The 15,071-nt window shown below is 39.0% G+C and overlaps 1 protein-coding gene across 1 annotated transcript in view; it reads right to left on the bottom strand.

Annotated features, from left to right (window-relative positions):
• The window catches only part of grid2ipb (glutamate receptor, ionotropic, delta 2 (Grid2) interacting protein, b), a 34,205-nt gene that overhangs the window by 13,509 nt on the left and 5,625 nt on the right, over positions 1-15,071 (bottom strand). Inside the window, exons 5-7 of the mRNA XM_053340763.1 lie at positions 6,155-6,436; positions 3,746-3,831; positions 1,203-1,272 (exon numbers count right to left, since the gene is read on the bottom strand). Coding sequence (XP_053196738.1) covers positions 1,203-1,272; positions 3,746-3,831; positions 6,155-6,436 — 438 coding nt within the window. The remainder of the gene's footprint in view (positions 1-1,202; positions 1,273-3,745; positions 3,832-6,154; positions 6,437-15,071) is intronic.

The raw sequence follows: 15,071 nt of genomic DNA, 5'->3' as shown, positions 1-15,071 counted from the left end.
AGGCTCAATTCACCTATTGTACAGAAAGTTATAACACTTATTGTACAGAAAGTTATAACATCCTTTTCTTCGCCTGAGATGTGCTGTACAGACAAGCTCTGTATGATTCCAACATACTGACTGACCTCAGCTTAAAAAAAGTAAGATTTCTTTGAAAAGGTTTTATAAATTTGAATACACCTGAGAAAAGACTGTTTTCATTAAAGTTACAATCTTTTTTTCTTTCTGCTGTTTTTTTAGATACCATACACCATATGCTTTCTATGTATACACTGGCTGCCTACACATATCTTGTACTTGTATTTTCTTTCTCTCCCTCCCTCTCTCTGGTGAACAACTCCCACTGTTTTCTCGATCACCACCTACTGCTGCAGCACCGTGTAATCAGGGAGCGCAGCAAAATTATACAGCGCCAATCAAATTGGTACATCAGGCAGCCATGGGAACAGCACTGTGAGCCCTCTCTTCACATGGCTATCAGTAACGCCGTCTCAGACCATTGGATATATTGGCTGATACATTGGTTGATATACTGAATTTGCTGAGCTCGTATGGGTACAATTCAGTTTCATAAGTGATGGATTTCTTATCTGCACTCCCACACTTTCTCTCTGAAGTCCAGAGGCAGAAGGTCAAGAAGTTGTGAAGTCCACAAAAGAACTGCGACGACTCCCACAAGCTCGTGTTCACGTGTGTCTTGCTGAGAGTTATATGAGAAGATCGATACCACTCCTGGTACCGATCTTCCCCCAAATGCCTAACTACAGCAGTCTGTCCATGTGTTTTTCCCAGAATGAGTTTAAGGATGAAATTAAGTTTTTGTAAATTGTACTTGTTTATACAATAAAGTTTCCCTTCCATTCTGGCTACCAAATAAGAAGAGATACTAGATGTGATAATACATTTTGTACAGTAATGTATTTTTAAATGGTTTATTCTTGGCTGAAACTTCCAATTTCTCCTGGATAGGAAGCAGAATAAAGTGCTGTTTTAATGCAAAAATGACTGGGACTGTGCAAGCTGTTTTTCATATTGAATGAGAATAAATGTCACCAGATTACTTCTCCTGGAGAGAAACAAGCCCTAATAACTCTAAATATACAGCTTAAGTTCCAGAACTTGGACAGCAGGCAAAGAAAAAATATTACTACTACTACTACTACTGCTGCTACTAATAATAATGTTATCCATTAAAAACAGACCTCATGTCCAGTCCATTGAGGAAGAGGATGCGGTCGCCTGGCTTCAGTCCACATTCCTCAGCAGGACTATCTGAGAGGGAGACAGAAAATGGCAGAAAATCAAAGACTGGAAAAGGGATCCTGGCACGATGTCACCGGCTAACAAGGTGCAAGGAACAGACGGGCATAGCAGGGAAAGATGGTGACTAATGTGATGCTGTCAATCTGTGTATGACATCCAACAAAGCCCATCAACAAACGGGATGATCTCCATGCTAAATCTTATTACGTAAGGAAACAGCGCTGTCAAAACAATCCCTGGTGGAATCTGTTCTGACTGCGCTGCGCCCATCCCCTGTCGCCTCCACATCCATCAACTCAGCCGCTGTATTTCTTACACACTGAATGTCATGTCACCTTTCTTTTTTAACCGCAAACCAACTATTCATGTGATAATGCAGCAGGCGCAGATCTAGGCACATTCACAGGCCACGAGACAGACCTTATATCAGAGAGTTTGTGGTTTCCTACAGTAGTTAAAAGATCTCTGTTCAGATCACGATGAGAGACATGCTCTCCACCCCCACTATCTCCAGATCAACCTCCATAAGGCCCACTGAGTCAGCCCGCTCTGGCCGCTTCACTGTACAATGGTGGGAGATGATGGTGGGTGGGAACGGTGCTGTCATCGAATACACACACTCTCTCTCTCTCTCTCTCTCTCTCTCTCACACACACACACACACACACACACACACACACTCACTCACTCACTCACTCACTCACACACACACACACACTCACACACACACACACACACACACACACTCACTCACACACTCACACACACACACATACACACACACACCTCCCTTCTCACCGAGGAACCTGGCAAAGTCCCTCAACAGTAACTTCACAGCCTCTCTAGTCGGCTGTTTCTGTTGCGCTAAGCTATTACAGTTAATTAGGTGAGCGTTTAATGCAGGATATATAAAAATTAAAGTAATTAAAAAACCTCTAAATAGCCAAAAACCATTATTAATATGCAAAAGTAAGTTTGAGCCCTCTAATTAACGAGCAGCTGGGCACATTTTTATCCAAAACACTGGAAACAGGAAATGTAGGTAAACCAAAACAAATTAAAATGTCTGCATTGCTGACATGTTGGAGCAAAGAAACAGGGCTTTTTAGTTATTCCACATTTTGATACAAATCTATGAGGAAAATATGTTTTAATCCACATAAGGTACAAACTGTGGATAATGTGAACGAATTTAGTAACTGTAAAGGAATAGTTTGAAATAATGTTACTGATACCAAACATTAAGCTAGGCTAATTAGCTCCTGGCTGTAGCTTTATGCTGAGAGGACACATATGAACATGATATCAATCTCAAAATTTCAAAGTATTCCTATTTAGGTTATTAAATGTGTCTTATTGTCCAGTCTTACAATAGACTGGTTTAAGCTAGCAGCCTAGTTAGCTAACCTCAAGATAACAAAACGTTCCTACCAGCATTTCAAAAGCTCACTTATTAACACCTTATACTTTATTATTTAATCCAAACATTAAAAATGACCCAGCGGTTTAATGTGGGGTTATGTTAAGGAATAACTCATATGTAACATTCCCTGTTTCCAGTCTTTATGCATAGTTAAGCTAACATAACCATCTCCTGAGTGTAGCTTCATGTTTAACGGTTTTACAGTAGCTTCATGTTTAGCTTTGATTTGAAGTGGTATTCAGAAAAAATGTCCAACTATTCCTTTGAAAAAAAATTTGCTATCATATGTTTTTTGTAATATGAGACATTTGTAGCAGCATTACAGAGCATGTACTGTATATGGTCCGCTGTAAAAACATCATTATATAGAAGGCTAAAAAAATTAAAAAGCAGTTAATCTGAGTACAAGGATGTTTTTCTGAGACTCTAAGTGCTTGATAACATCAATAAAAGTATTGATTCAATGAAAGTATGATTAAACTGATATTTGTTTGTTTTTGCTTTTTAAAATGATCAGTTCCTACAAAATAACACTGCATCATTATCTCAGCATAATGTAATTGTATTGAACATATAAATAAAGTTATATACTTCCAAACTCTAGGAACATAATAAGCTTCATCAAATTAATTAATCATAACATTTTTACTTTATCTCACTGACATAACAACATTAAACAGAATATGTAGAAAACTCCAGACAGATAAAGGTGTGTAACTGAACGTAACTGCGCAGCACTGACTGACGGCAGGGTCTGTTCTGGCACAGCACAGTCTGTTCCCAAGTGTTTTTCCTCTTAACATTACATTGGTGAGTCAGACAAATTCACTTCCTGGTACACTCATAGTCACACACACACACACACCTCCTGTTCACCTTTAACCCCAAGTGGCTGGCACCACAACAGACTCACCCACATAAAATACATCCGCCCCCCCCCTTTGGTGTAAGCCAACACAGAACAATGTTTGGGTCAAGCCACCACACTTAGAGAGAAGGCGTCTCTGCACTGTACTGTACTGTACTGTTCTGTACTGGTGTTTAATTTAGAAGCAATACCTGGGATAACGGAGTCGATGCAGACAGGAGCGTGGCCTCGCAGCGTAAAGCCGAAGGTCTTCTTCCCCCTGTAGACGCGCACAATCCTGAGGAAGAGATGAAGAAGCCAATTTACACACAGAGCCACAAACATTAAATCTCACACCTTCTTTATATAAAAATCTATAATCATCTAAATTCTTAAAGACTAGAAATAAAACATGACCCAATGTGGTCTGTATGTTATTTAACAACAAAACCCACAATTTGAAGTACTTTAACACTTTAGCAGCCCCTTCTCCACTTCAGTTTAATTAGAAATATTTTAATGTATTTCTTTTGTTAATCAACATCAGATGACAAAGCAGAGGTTAGGGTTTCCTAAAATTACTTTTCTCATTAATACATCAATGTGACTAGGACTGCAACTAATGGTTATTTTACTAACAATAAAAATGTCCATTATCTTTTTGATTGATGGATTAATTGGCTATAAAATGTGAGAAAATTGTGAAAAATGTCCACATGTCCAAAAATTCCAAAAACTCAAAGATATTCTGTTTTAAATTATATAGAACTTAGCAAATTCCCACATTTAAGAATCTGAAACCAGAGAGTGTTTTGCACAAGACTAATTGTTTACAGATTCATTTCCTGTTTATCCACTTATCATGTAATCCATCAGCACTGAATGTGACATCATTTCACTGCACATGACACTCTCTCATGATTAACAATGGGTCTGTGAATGGACGGGGAGGCCAGCTGTCAGTTGATGGACGATCGCTCACTTCTGTTTACAAGTCTGATTGTGCTTGACTTTTGTTTTGATTCGTCACTTCCTGTATGTGGGCGTCTGAACAAGCGGGGATATGACGCTGTTCTTTACTGTGATCCAACTTTGTGATTTACACTTCTGTTTTTTCTTACATAACGAGATCAATCTGCAGCCTTTCTTTGTGTTTTTTAAAAATAAAAATGATTCAGGATGTATCCAACATAAAAAAAAAACAGCTTTGACATTTTGCTGATGATGGTGCTTCACTCTCATTCACTCCAGTGGTGGAACCTCCCATTACATCAAAGATGAGGCACTTATGCTGTTTAGCCACTGTGCGTTGCCATGGAAACGACTCAAGGCAACACTGCCTTGATATGTAAACAGGGGAGGTTGGGGGGGGCAAAAAAAGACGAATGGGGAGAGAAAACAGACAAATCTGTTCTTTGATAGGCATGAATACTGGCTCTTATGTAAGATGAGCTAAATGCAGACGGGTGGATGGGGTGCTGTGCGTGTGTGCGTGTGTGTGTGTCTGTGTGAGGGTGTAGTTGTGTGTAATGCTGTGCAGCCACAAAGAGCGACGCAGCATCAGCTTCGAGTACACTTGACAAACTGTTCCAGGCTGCTTAAGGCCTCTCCTGATTCCTGGGTACTTCATACCTTTACATACTTTAAATCATTACATAACAACCCAAAAAGGAATCAATCAGTCACTGCTTAATACAATCTACAGGGAAATCTACAACTAGCACATTGTGCAGCAGCTCCAGCAGTGACCCAAAAAGACATTTGCCAATCTATAGGGATTGACTTTGAGCATTTACTGTATATCAATTGAACATTTTGTCTATATCTCTATCTAGTTACTGTGGAGACAAAACACTGTTATACAATCCTCTTGACAGAAGAAAGTACCAGCGCAACTTCTTATGGTGACTGTGCCACTTATCCCACATGATGTAATCTCCTATTTAACCCAACCAGCCCTCTCCTATTCTTGTGATGACCTGACGATATGGTTACACTTGACACGCTCAGCCGTCAGTGTGTGGATGAAGACATATCTTGGGATTTAGATAGTTAGCTTGGTGTGGGAGTGTGGGCGTGCAATGCCACCCCTGTAATCCTGCGCTAAGTCCATTGTGGTGTTATTAATTGGGCAGCTGTGTAATCAGTGTGTTTGTGGGTGGAGGATGAGCAGGATAGGTTGAATGGTTGAGGGCTTTACAACACTGCAGGATTAACGTGTTTAATGGGTGAGGAGCTAGACACAAGCAGTGTTATTTGACCATATGCTGAGTACTTTCTAACTTATACTGTACTGAAGGGTGTGAAAACATCATATATACACTATGATACATAATCTTTTTGAGGTTTTCCAAGTGTAGCTTTGTGACAAAACTCAGAGGCAGATATGAGCTTTAGGATGGAGGAATCAGACACCAACTCAGAAAAAGACAAGCTTTTCCCGTGTTTTATATACATTTTTGAAAAATCCAGACTGTCTGAGTGTCTGAATAATAAAGTGAATCTTTGGCTACTGCATTACATGTTGAGATAAATCAAATTCCTACAGTACACAGCACTTAAAAACAGGCCCAGACTCAAAACAAGACCAGAAAACAACAAATACGGAGTCATGTGCTCACCTCTGATTGGGTCCGATGGGGGGATGCGCAGGTTTCCCAGAGACGGACTTCCTCATGCCCCTGTCTCTCTCTGCGTCACCCCTCCCTCCGGGTTCCCCTCCATCCCTGGGCACTGAGCTGGCCCTTTTGGACCCGTGGTGGCGCTCAGAGTGATCCTCGCTCCGACTGCGCCGGACCCTGCTGTGCGGCTCGCTGATGCTCTTGCTGCGGCAGAGCTTGTTGATCACATTCTGGGAGACGGCCTCATCGAAGCGTTGCCGGTGCTTCTTGGGAATGAAGATTCTGGCAAACATGGGTGGCATGTGAAGAGAAAAAGAGGGTGATATTAAGTTTTTGTCCACGAGAGTTGCCTTTGGAAAAGGAGCAGGAAAGAGGATGGATCTACATCACTGATCCACCTCGATCCATTTTGAAAACATACGGTCCATAAGCAAAGGTTTTCGGTGAAATTACAGTAGCGAGTCAAACATCCAGCACCAGCAGAGATTTAAAAGTGATGACCAACTCGATCACTGCTGATAAATGATGTTTACAATCCAAGTCAGCACTATTTCAATTCAACAGGCTTCACTCAAAGAAAAGAAAAAAAAGGCTTTTGACGGACAGGTGAGTAGTCGTTCCCCTGGAGGTTACTGCTGTCCCCGGAGAGGAAAAAAGAGAGAGTTGAATGAGAAGCCAGAGAGAAAAGATCTTTCTGAGGAGAGACACTGAGGAAATCTTGCTGTTACTCGCTGCTTGCTGGAGTCTGACTGCTGCAGTGTGAGATACTAGAGCCAGAATACAGCAAGAGAAAAAGATGTGGGAGTGAGCGAGAATGGGATTTCTCTGCTTTCTCTCTCTCTCTCTCTCTCTCTCTCTCTCTCTCTGTCTCTCTCCCTCTATCTCTCTATCTCTATCTACAGTATCTCATTCTCACTCTCTCGCTCTCTCCTACATTTCCGTCCACACCTCACCTCTGTGTGACTCTGTCAGTGTGAGCACAGAGCAGGAAGCTGTCATCATCTTGTTGACCTCAGGCCTTACCAATATTCACATGTTGACAAAAGAACTCGACGTGTAGCATTTTACGTTTTTTGAGTTAAAAGACGAGTGTAATTAAGCATACCAACAATAACAAGGTGACAAACATTTGAAGTGACATGACATCATCAGGGTCATAGATGAGTTAAATACAGAAAACTTATTATTGCACAACTTTTCATGTGTCAATTCAGTGGAGTGCCCCTTTAAACTGGCAGAAAATAAGGATTTTAGCTTCACTCGGGCTATTTACCACCTAGTAAGCATATTTCAGTGTTATACTAAAATATATTTGTTACATCTAATTATAACTCGAAACTTTGGGACGTTTGATCTCACTCTTATGTCTGTAATATTACATTAAATATGAAGCTTTGCATAGCAGAGACTGGAAATGAAAAATCCACCTATTAGCACCACTAAAGCTCACCAATTAACACATTATATCTTGCACTCTACAAAAATCGAAGTGCAAAAACATCATGTTGTGGTTTGACAAAGGTGCTGGAATAAGCACTGTGCTAGCAGAGCTTCCATCCTTACAAACCACATGTCTTACATTTAAGGGTTTAAAAAAAATAAAACAAAGAAGATACAATGTTTAAGAGAATTTAGCCAGTAGAACAGACAGTTCTTGTATTGTGATTTTGTGTTTTCAGATAACTTTTTGAGATCCCTTAGATTTGACATTAAAGGTGTCATATTGTAGAAAGAGACATTTTCATTTCTTTTTGGATTATAAAGCAGGTGTCAACCCCAACTGGTCGAGGCAGATGGCCGCCCACTCTGAGTCTGGTTCTGAGGGTTCTTCCTGTTAAAAGGGAGTTTTTTCTTGCCACTGTTGCTCATGTGGGAATGTTGGGTCTCTTTAAAGTTAAAACCTGAAGAGTTTGGTTTAGAACCTGCTCTATGTGTAAAGTGCCTTGAGATAACTCTGTTGTGATTTGGCGCTATACAAATAAAGATTGATTGATTGAGATTGAGTGTAGATGCTGCATAAATACTGTGAAAGCATCAACATGCTCAGTCTATGGAGAAATGCACACAGCCTACCAGAAACTATGCCTTAAAATGAGCCATTTGGACTTCTGAAAGGTTGTGATGTCACAAGTATATGCTCAGCATTTCCCCTACCATCCCCCGCCCCCAATGAAAGAAACAAAATATATTAATGTATGCATTTACCTAATTTATGTTCACTTTCTTTCATTTCAGCTCCGTATCTACAGTGCTTTGCTGTCATTTACGGTCACAGTAGTTTGTCACAGAGATGTTACCCTTTTTTCATTTAACACCAGAGGCCAATGTTCTACTGTTAAATGTAATCTAAACAAAAGCAGCACAAAAAATATCATTTCTAGAATATAGTCCAAAACTGACATGTTTTAAACTCTCTCATAAATTGTCACAAATCTGACTTGACAGTGTTTGACAGTCTGTGGCTCAATAAACTTGCAATATATCAAAGAGGATGAATATGTGTGGACTGTACATGCTGTTCCACATGGAGCGCTGGCTGTTAACCACTCCAGTGCAGACTGTGAGAATAAAACAAAAAGAGTCGTCCCACACACACAAGGACTCAGTCATTCAGCTGACAAAAGAAAACAAGTTTTTCATTCAAGTCATCAGAGCAGCTGCCAAGACAGAAGACAACCACCTACTCATGCATCACACATAAACAAACACAGTCTCTATTACTATACTTGTGAGGATATTCATGCTCTGCCTCCTTAACATTAACCTTCATTTGTTCTGCTTACTGTACGTTGTTTTACTGCTTATCTAATCTTAAAAGAATAAATTCCCCAGTTTTTATAGTGGTCATATATTTATTTTTTGTTTGTTTGTTGGATATTATTTTACTATTATCAATAAGTATTATTATATGTTAATGATATAATGACTTTTATATAAAAAAGATGAATCTGATGAATCCTTACCAAGCCAATAGCCTTAACAGAACATAATGCAATGTAGACAAAAGACATGCTATGATTTTTCAGTTAAGGATTAAAGTCATTCAGGGAAATGTGAAAAAAATAATTAGCTAAAAACCAGAAGAGTAAATCACAACACATGCTGTTCATTCATCACCATGCCAGAGTGTGCACAAGCATCCGAGCTGCTATTTTTCCTTTTACATGAACACTATCCTCATTCATATCATTCAGTTGAAGCCCACTAGACTGGCTCCTTAAAGGTTAAAACCTTCTCACCTTGGAGAATTTATAGGGACAACAATGGCCTTCGAACAAGAGCATATACACATTCAGTAGCTGTTGTTAAAACCAGACCCAGAGGAAATGTGCCAACATCAAAATCCCAGTTGAAACATCAAGCGAGTCAAAAGTTACTTATTGGATTCCATATTTGTTAAACCACAGTGGCATTAAAATCCTACTGAGAGACCATAGATTTGCACAAACAACCGTTTTGATTGCCACCTACACCAGTCTGTTGTGTACTGACTAGCTAGTTCGCTGCTGATCTGCAGATCAGATGAATCAGCCATAAGGAGACAGGGTGAAGCACCATACTGTGAAAAACAGCATCAGTTGAGTAATGAGCAACAAAACGTGGCAAAGAACAGACAACAGCTACTATTGTAGTTGTCCACAAGAAGCTAATTAAGCTGCATAAAAACAACTTTGACAGCTAAATAAAGTAATTAGGACACACTTATTGCACGGAGAGAAGGAGAGAGAGAGAGAGAGAGAGAGAGAGGGAGAGAGAGAGAGAGGGAGAGAGAGAGAGAGAGCGCAACTTCACAGCAAATCTGAGAGTCCTGGCTACAGTTCATTTCATTATGCTGTTCATTGAAAAGGTATTCAGATAAATATAGAGCACATCCAGACCTTTTGCCGCTCTTACTGTGTGGCAAATAATAAAGTCTCATTTAAATGTGGAACCTAAAGGTCATTGCTTCTGTTCTCAGCACTGGTCGCCTGTATGAGGAGCTCATTTTGAAACAACACAAGTATCTACTGTCACACTGGCGGCATTATTAAGCTGTCCTTAGGCATAGTGCTGCTTCAAGCTAAATGCCAACATTAGCATGCTAGCACATTTTCAATGACAATGCTAATATTTGCTAACTGATGACTAGAGGGCAAGTTAGGAAAAGTTCATCTGGAGAAAATTAGATGAGATTAGTCAAAGTATTTAATTGTAGTCTATCCATTCAAGTTAAGATATTTCAGCCTGGACCAAAGTGGTGGGCCGACAGACTGACACTGCCATCCTTAGAGCAATGCTGCTAGCATGGCTAACAACTGCACACCTGGTGTTCACCTCAGAGTGGCTGTATAGACAAGACAGATAAAAAAAAGAAATAATACCAGTATTCTTATTTGGGAGAATTTATCTAATGATCCAATTTTAGTTTTATGTAAACGCTGTCAACAGTTTTGATAAGGCTGTCTTAAAAGGTGCAGTAGTCTATGTAGAATTTAGTGACATCTAGCAGAACGGACTTGGCAGAAATGGAATTTAGTATTCATCAGTGTTTTATTATTAGTGTGTACTCCCATAAAAAAACGCCGTGTTTTCGTTACTTTAGAACACGCCTTTTATATCTATATAGGGAACAGCACTTTTTCTACAGGAGCCCAGAATGGACATATCAAATACTGGTTCTAGCTAGGGCTTTTTGTGTTTTTCATGAGTTTTGCAAAACCACCTTAAGTTCTCCTACACACTCACCACTAGATGCCACTAAGTCTTACAAACTGGTCCTTTAAGGTTGCCTATTACAGACTGGCCAAATGAGGGACATCACCGTTGAGAAAATATACATATAAGTGCTTTCTTGTGGACAAACTATATAGTGGCAGTTAATTTACCTGAAACCTATCTTTGGCAATTCTGTCCTTATGTGATGTACATTGATCCTGGCAAAAGGTTAAATATATTCTCTCTAGATAACAGCTCATAACAGTTCATAGTCCATAAAAACTGAAGCCAACTCTTGTTGCTTGTCTGTAGTTTACATTACACTACAATTAAACTCAAGCAAATCCACTATTATTACACACTAAAGTGCAAACCTGTATATGACAGATATATTTAGTAAAAAGTTTCATATTCCATAATAAAAAAAGCATGGACAATACAAATAAATAATTCAGAAATGTGTGTTTTTTTCTGGCACCCCCTAGTGGTACTATCACAAAATACACTGTGCACACTGCAACCCCTTAGGAGCTCTCCGTTCAGCACCAGACCAACAACACCACAGCCTTTTATTCTGACAAGAGTCCCTCACCTCCTGCTTGAATATAAAATCACTTTTAATGACTCACAGCTGACTCTCAGCAGGTGACTCACAGCAAATGAGCCATTAAAAGTGTCATATATGATTAAAGGAGCTATTAAATACGTATTAAGTAAGGGGCACTCATTTCATTTTATATATTAAGATGAGTCATGGGGAGCACTGCTCAGTCTGTGAAACACTTGTATTATGTCGTCTGTGCCTATCGAAGGAGCTTTCTAATGCCTGAGAATTAACGCTTGTGGTGTCATTAGGGTTATCTCCAATTTCTCAAAAATTAAAACACACCTGACCTTTTCGTTGAAGTGACAACATTTAACTAATATTTCTTTACATATAGTGTTATCTTTTGGAAAGAACTGCTAACAATTACAGTTTCAAACGTGTGTTCTTTACCTGACATTGAAAGTTGAGCAGCAGAAAACTCTGTCCTCTGTGCTCCTCTACCTTCCTGACATACACAAATCACTTTTCACCAGGATTGGCTACCTCAACAAAAAGATATGTCAGCAGAATAAGATTATTATAATTAATAATTATTATGTAATATTTACCTGCTAATCAGTTAAAAACATGCATCTTTCGCAGCTTTTGTTTCTATCACTCTATAGAGTAGCTGCCACATTTTGGAAATGGTGGGTATCTCGTTTTTGGAACGAATCTGCTCAGTCAAAGATTTAGGCCACATATTCTTAGCCTGCTGTCACTGTCTCTGCAGAATTTGATCAGGTTTGAGGTGTTCATGCAGCCCGAGACGGTTTTCTATGAGCACAGACTACAGGCTACAATAAGCAGACTCCTGAGATATAAATAAGTGTTCTGTAGTAATGTAGGTGTACAAACCCACACAGATCCTCGCTGTTTGCCATCTGCACCTCTCTGCTATTTGCAATCTATTCATATCATGATGCTAATAATCTCTGTCTCTAACAGCTACCTGTCAGTATAAGTACATAGTGCTGCTATCAGCATTATGCTTTTACAAATGCAGATGTTCCATCTGAGCATGCACAGCCATCTGTTGAAACAGCCACCTCATCACAAAAAAGTTTTCTGCATCAACTCGTCGAAACTAAATGAGTGCTCTGATTTGACCTCATTTATAAGGAACAGAGATCTATAATTATCTGACAGAGGATTGTGGAGGAGGAACCAAGCAGGGAGGAAGGGACAGATTTCTCAAAAGGGAAGAATGACATGCAGAAAACTACGGAGAGGAGACCTCATTTCATTTCAAGTGTCCAGATGCAGCTCAAATGCAGTCGAGCAAGGCTGAACAAAAAAATTCCCTGTTTCCCTTGAACACTGCCAAAAAGAGTGTAGCACAGTGGTGGGTCACACATTTAAGGATAATGCTAGTGGAATTAAAAAAGAATTATGTGATTACAAATCTGTTTTCATCACATCCCTGTCCAGGAATGTAACACAAAACCTGCCTCAATGAAGCTTAAAATGAGTAGCAAAAGTTAAAAAACACTGTAATACTATGTGCTATACTATACCTATTTTATATATAAAGTGCATTGTTTAGACAGGATTAATATTCAGTACTAGTCGTATAAAGTGACAATAATGAAAATTGAGTATGTTGGTAACAATATGAAGTAGAGCTGTGCAATATATCGATATTATATTAATATTGTGATATAAAAATAGATATTGTAATATCGTGATGTGGCATAAATATTGTGTTTTCCTGGCTTTAAAGGTGGCATTACAGTAAAGTGACCTCATTTTCTGGACTTACCAAACTGTTCTGGCTGTTCTATCATTTGCCTTCACCCACTTGATCGTAATATCCACATTACTGATGATTATTCATTGAAAAACTCTTTGTGAAAATATTATGTGGAAGCACCAATAGTCAAACCCTACAATAATGTCACAATATTGATATTGAGGTATTTGGTCAAATATATTGTGACATTTGATATTGTCTGTATTGCCTCAATCAATTTTCCATCTGAAAAATCTTTACTGAGACTTCTCACTAATAACTAAGTTAATTTTTTATGATAATTGTGATTTGTCTTGAAAAAGCCCAGATTTGTTTCTATATGACATTCAAATTTAAAAAACGTCATATGTATTGAGATGGTTCATTATGCTCTTCGCTTAATCTACTTATAAAGATAAGCAGGTAGTGTTTAAATGAATGTTTGTCTCTTACTTATGAATGTTCAGTCCTTGGTTCTGTTTATTGTAATTGTCCGCTTTGATAAAAAAAACAGTTTGCAAGATATTTGGGAGCCATTTATGCTTCTCTTGTGTTTATTTGTGTTTCTTATTGTTCAGTGTAGTATCTCAGCAGCTAGTACAAACAAGCTCCAGCCACCGACTCCTGCAGTCACATATAAACACCATCATTAACACCCCTGCTGAACAAGAACGCTTTATTCACAGAAGTGCTGAAAGCTTATTTAGACTCACCATTATCTATTTCTAATCACTAGCACTGCAGCAAGAAATGGTAAATGGCTAAATATTTGTAAACTACTAATGTCTTATTTCTGCATAGCTGAAGCAGACCCGCTTTTAAACACACCTCAGTGATGTCACCCATCCAGCTGTTGGCAGACATCTTGCATTACAGAAAAGCCTAAAATGTCATTTTCAGAGCAGATGACGCTCAGTTCAACACAAGCAGATACATTTAAAAGGAATATTTATGTAATCTGGGAGTCACCATGCAGCTCAAAAGCATATACACCGACGCACCCTCAAACATGTGGCGAGAGATTACCTCTAAAAAGCAGAGCATCACTCCCTCTAATAACTTCAGTCACTTAGAGAAAGGCACAATAGCAGAGCTTTAGAAGCAATGTTCATCCAAGTGTTGTCACATCAAACACATGCTGTCGATGATTCAGTCAATTTGATTAATAATAGATTCAAAGATGGCTTAGATAACTTGAGAATAGAGAAAAAGATCAGATATGAAACATCTACAGCTTTTGGACAAGATCTGTTAAGGTGCATACACAAAAGCATCTTACATTATATATAAAAACTACCCTGTGAGCTGCAAAATACACCAAGAAGTGAATTAACACATATAATTACACCGATGGCACTTTGACAAAAAAAAGTGCAGGTGCCAAATCTAAACAAGCTGATGAAAATGTAGAAATACCTTCAGATTACATCAAACCTTAAGGAAACATAATGCAAATAAAGCTCAATTGAAATTAATGGAAAAACATACTCACCCCAGACAATTCATTGTTTCAGCTGTCACCCATAGTATACAAATTAACTAAACCTAAAAGCACAAGTTGCAGCATTTAGAGGTGCCCAGAATAGCAGGCACACCTACTGCTAACAGAGCTGCTTCTCTGTGGGGGATACAAGATATGGTGGGACCTCGGCACATGCAGGAGGATGCCTTTACCAAGTGTCAGGGGAAAATGGTCACCGAGCAGTTAGAGCGGGGAACAGACTGAGTGTTGAGTGGAATAATGAGAAGAAAATCCATGTGAGCAAAACACAAAAAAACCCCTCGGAGAGAGGGAGAGAGAGGTACGAGAGTTGTGAGATGGGTGGGGGATGGAAGAGATAGCTTTAATGATGTTATTGGTGTATGTGCAAATAGGAGTGTCTTTTATTATACAACCGCCAATG

Source organism: Scomber japonicus, chromosome 20 (genome assembly GCF_027409825.1).
Source record: "Scomber japonicus isolate fScoJap1 chromosome 20, fScoJap1.pri, whole genome shotgun sequence".
Classification (NCBI taxonomy): domain Eukaryota; kingdom Metazoa; phylum Chordata; class Actinopteri; order Scombriformes; family Scombridae; genus Scomber; species Scomber japonicus.
Note: the sequence above shows the minus strand (reverse complement) of the source record. Positions and strands in the feature narration are given on the sequence as shown.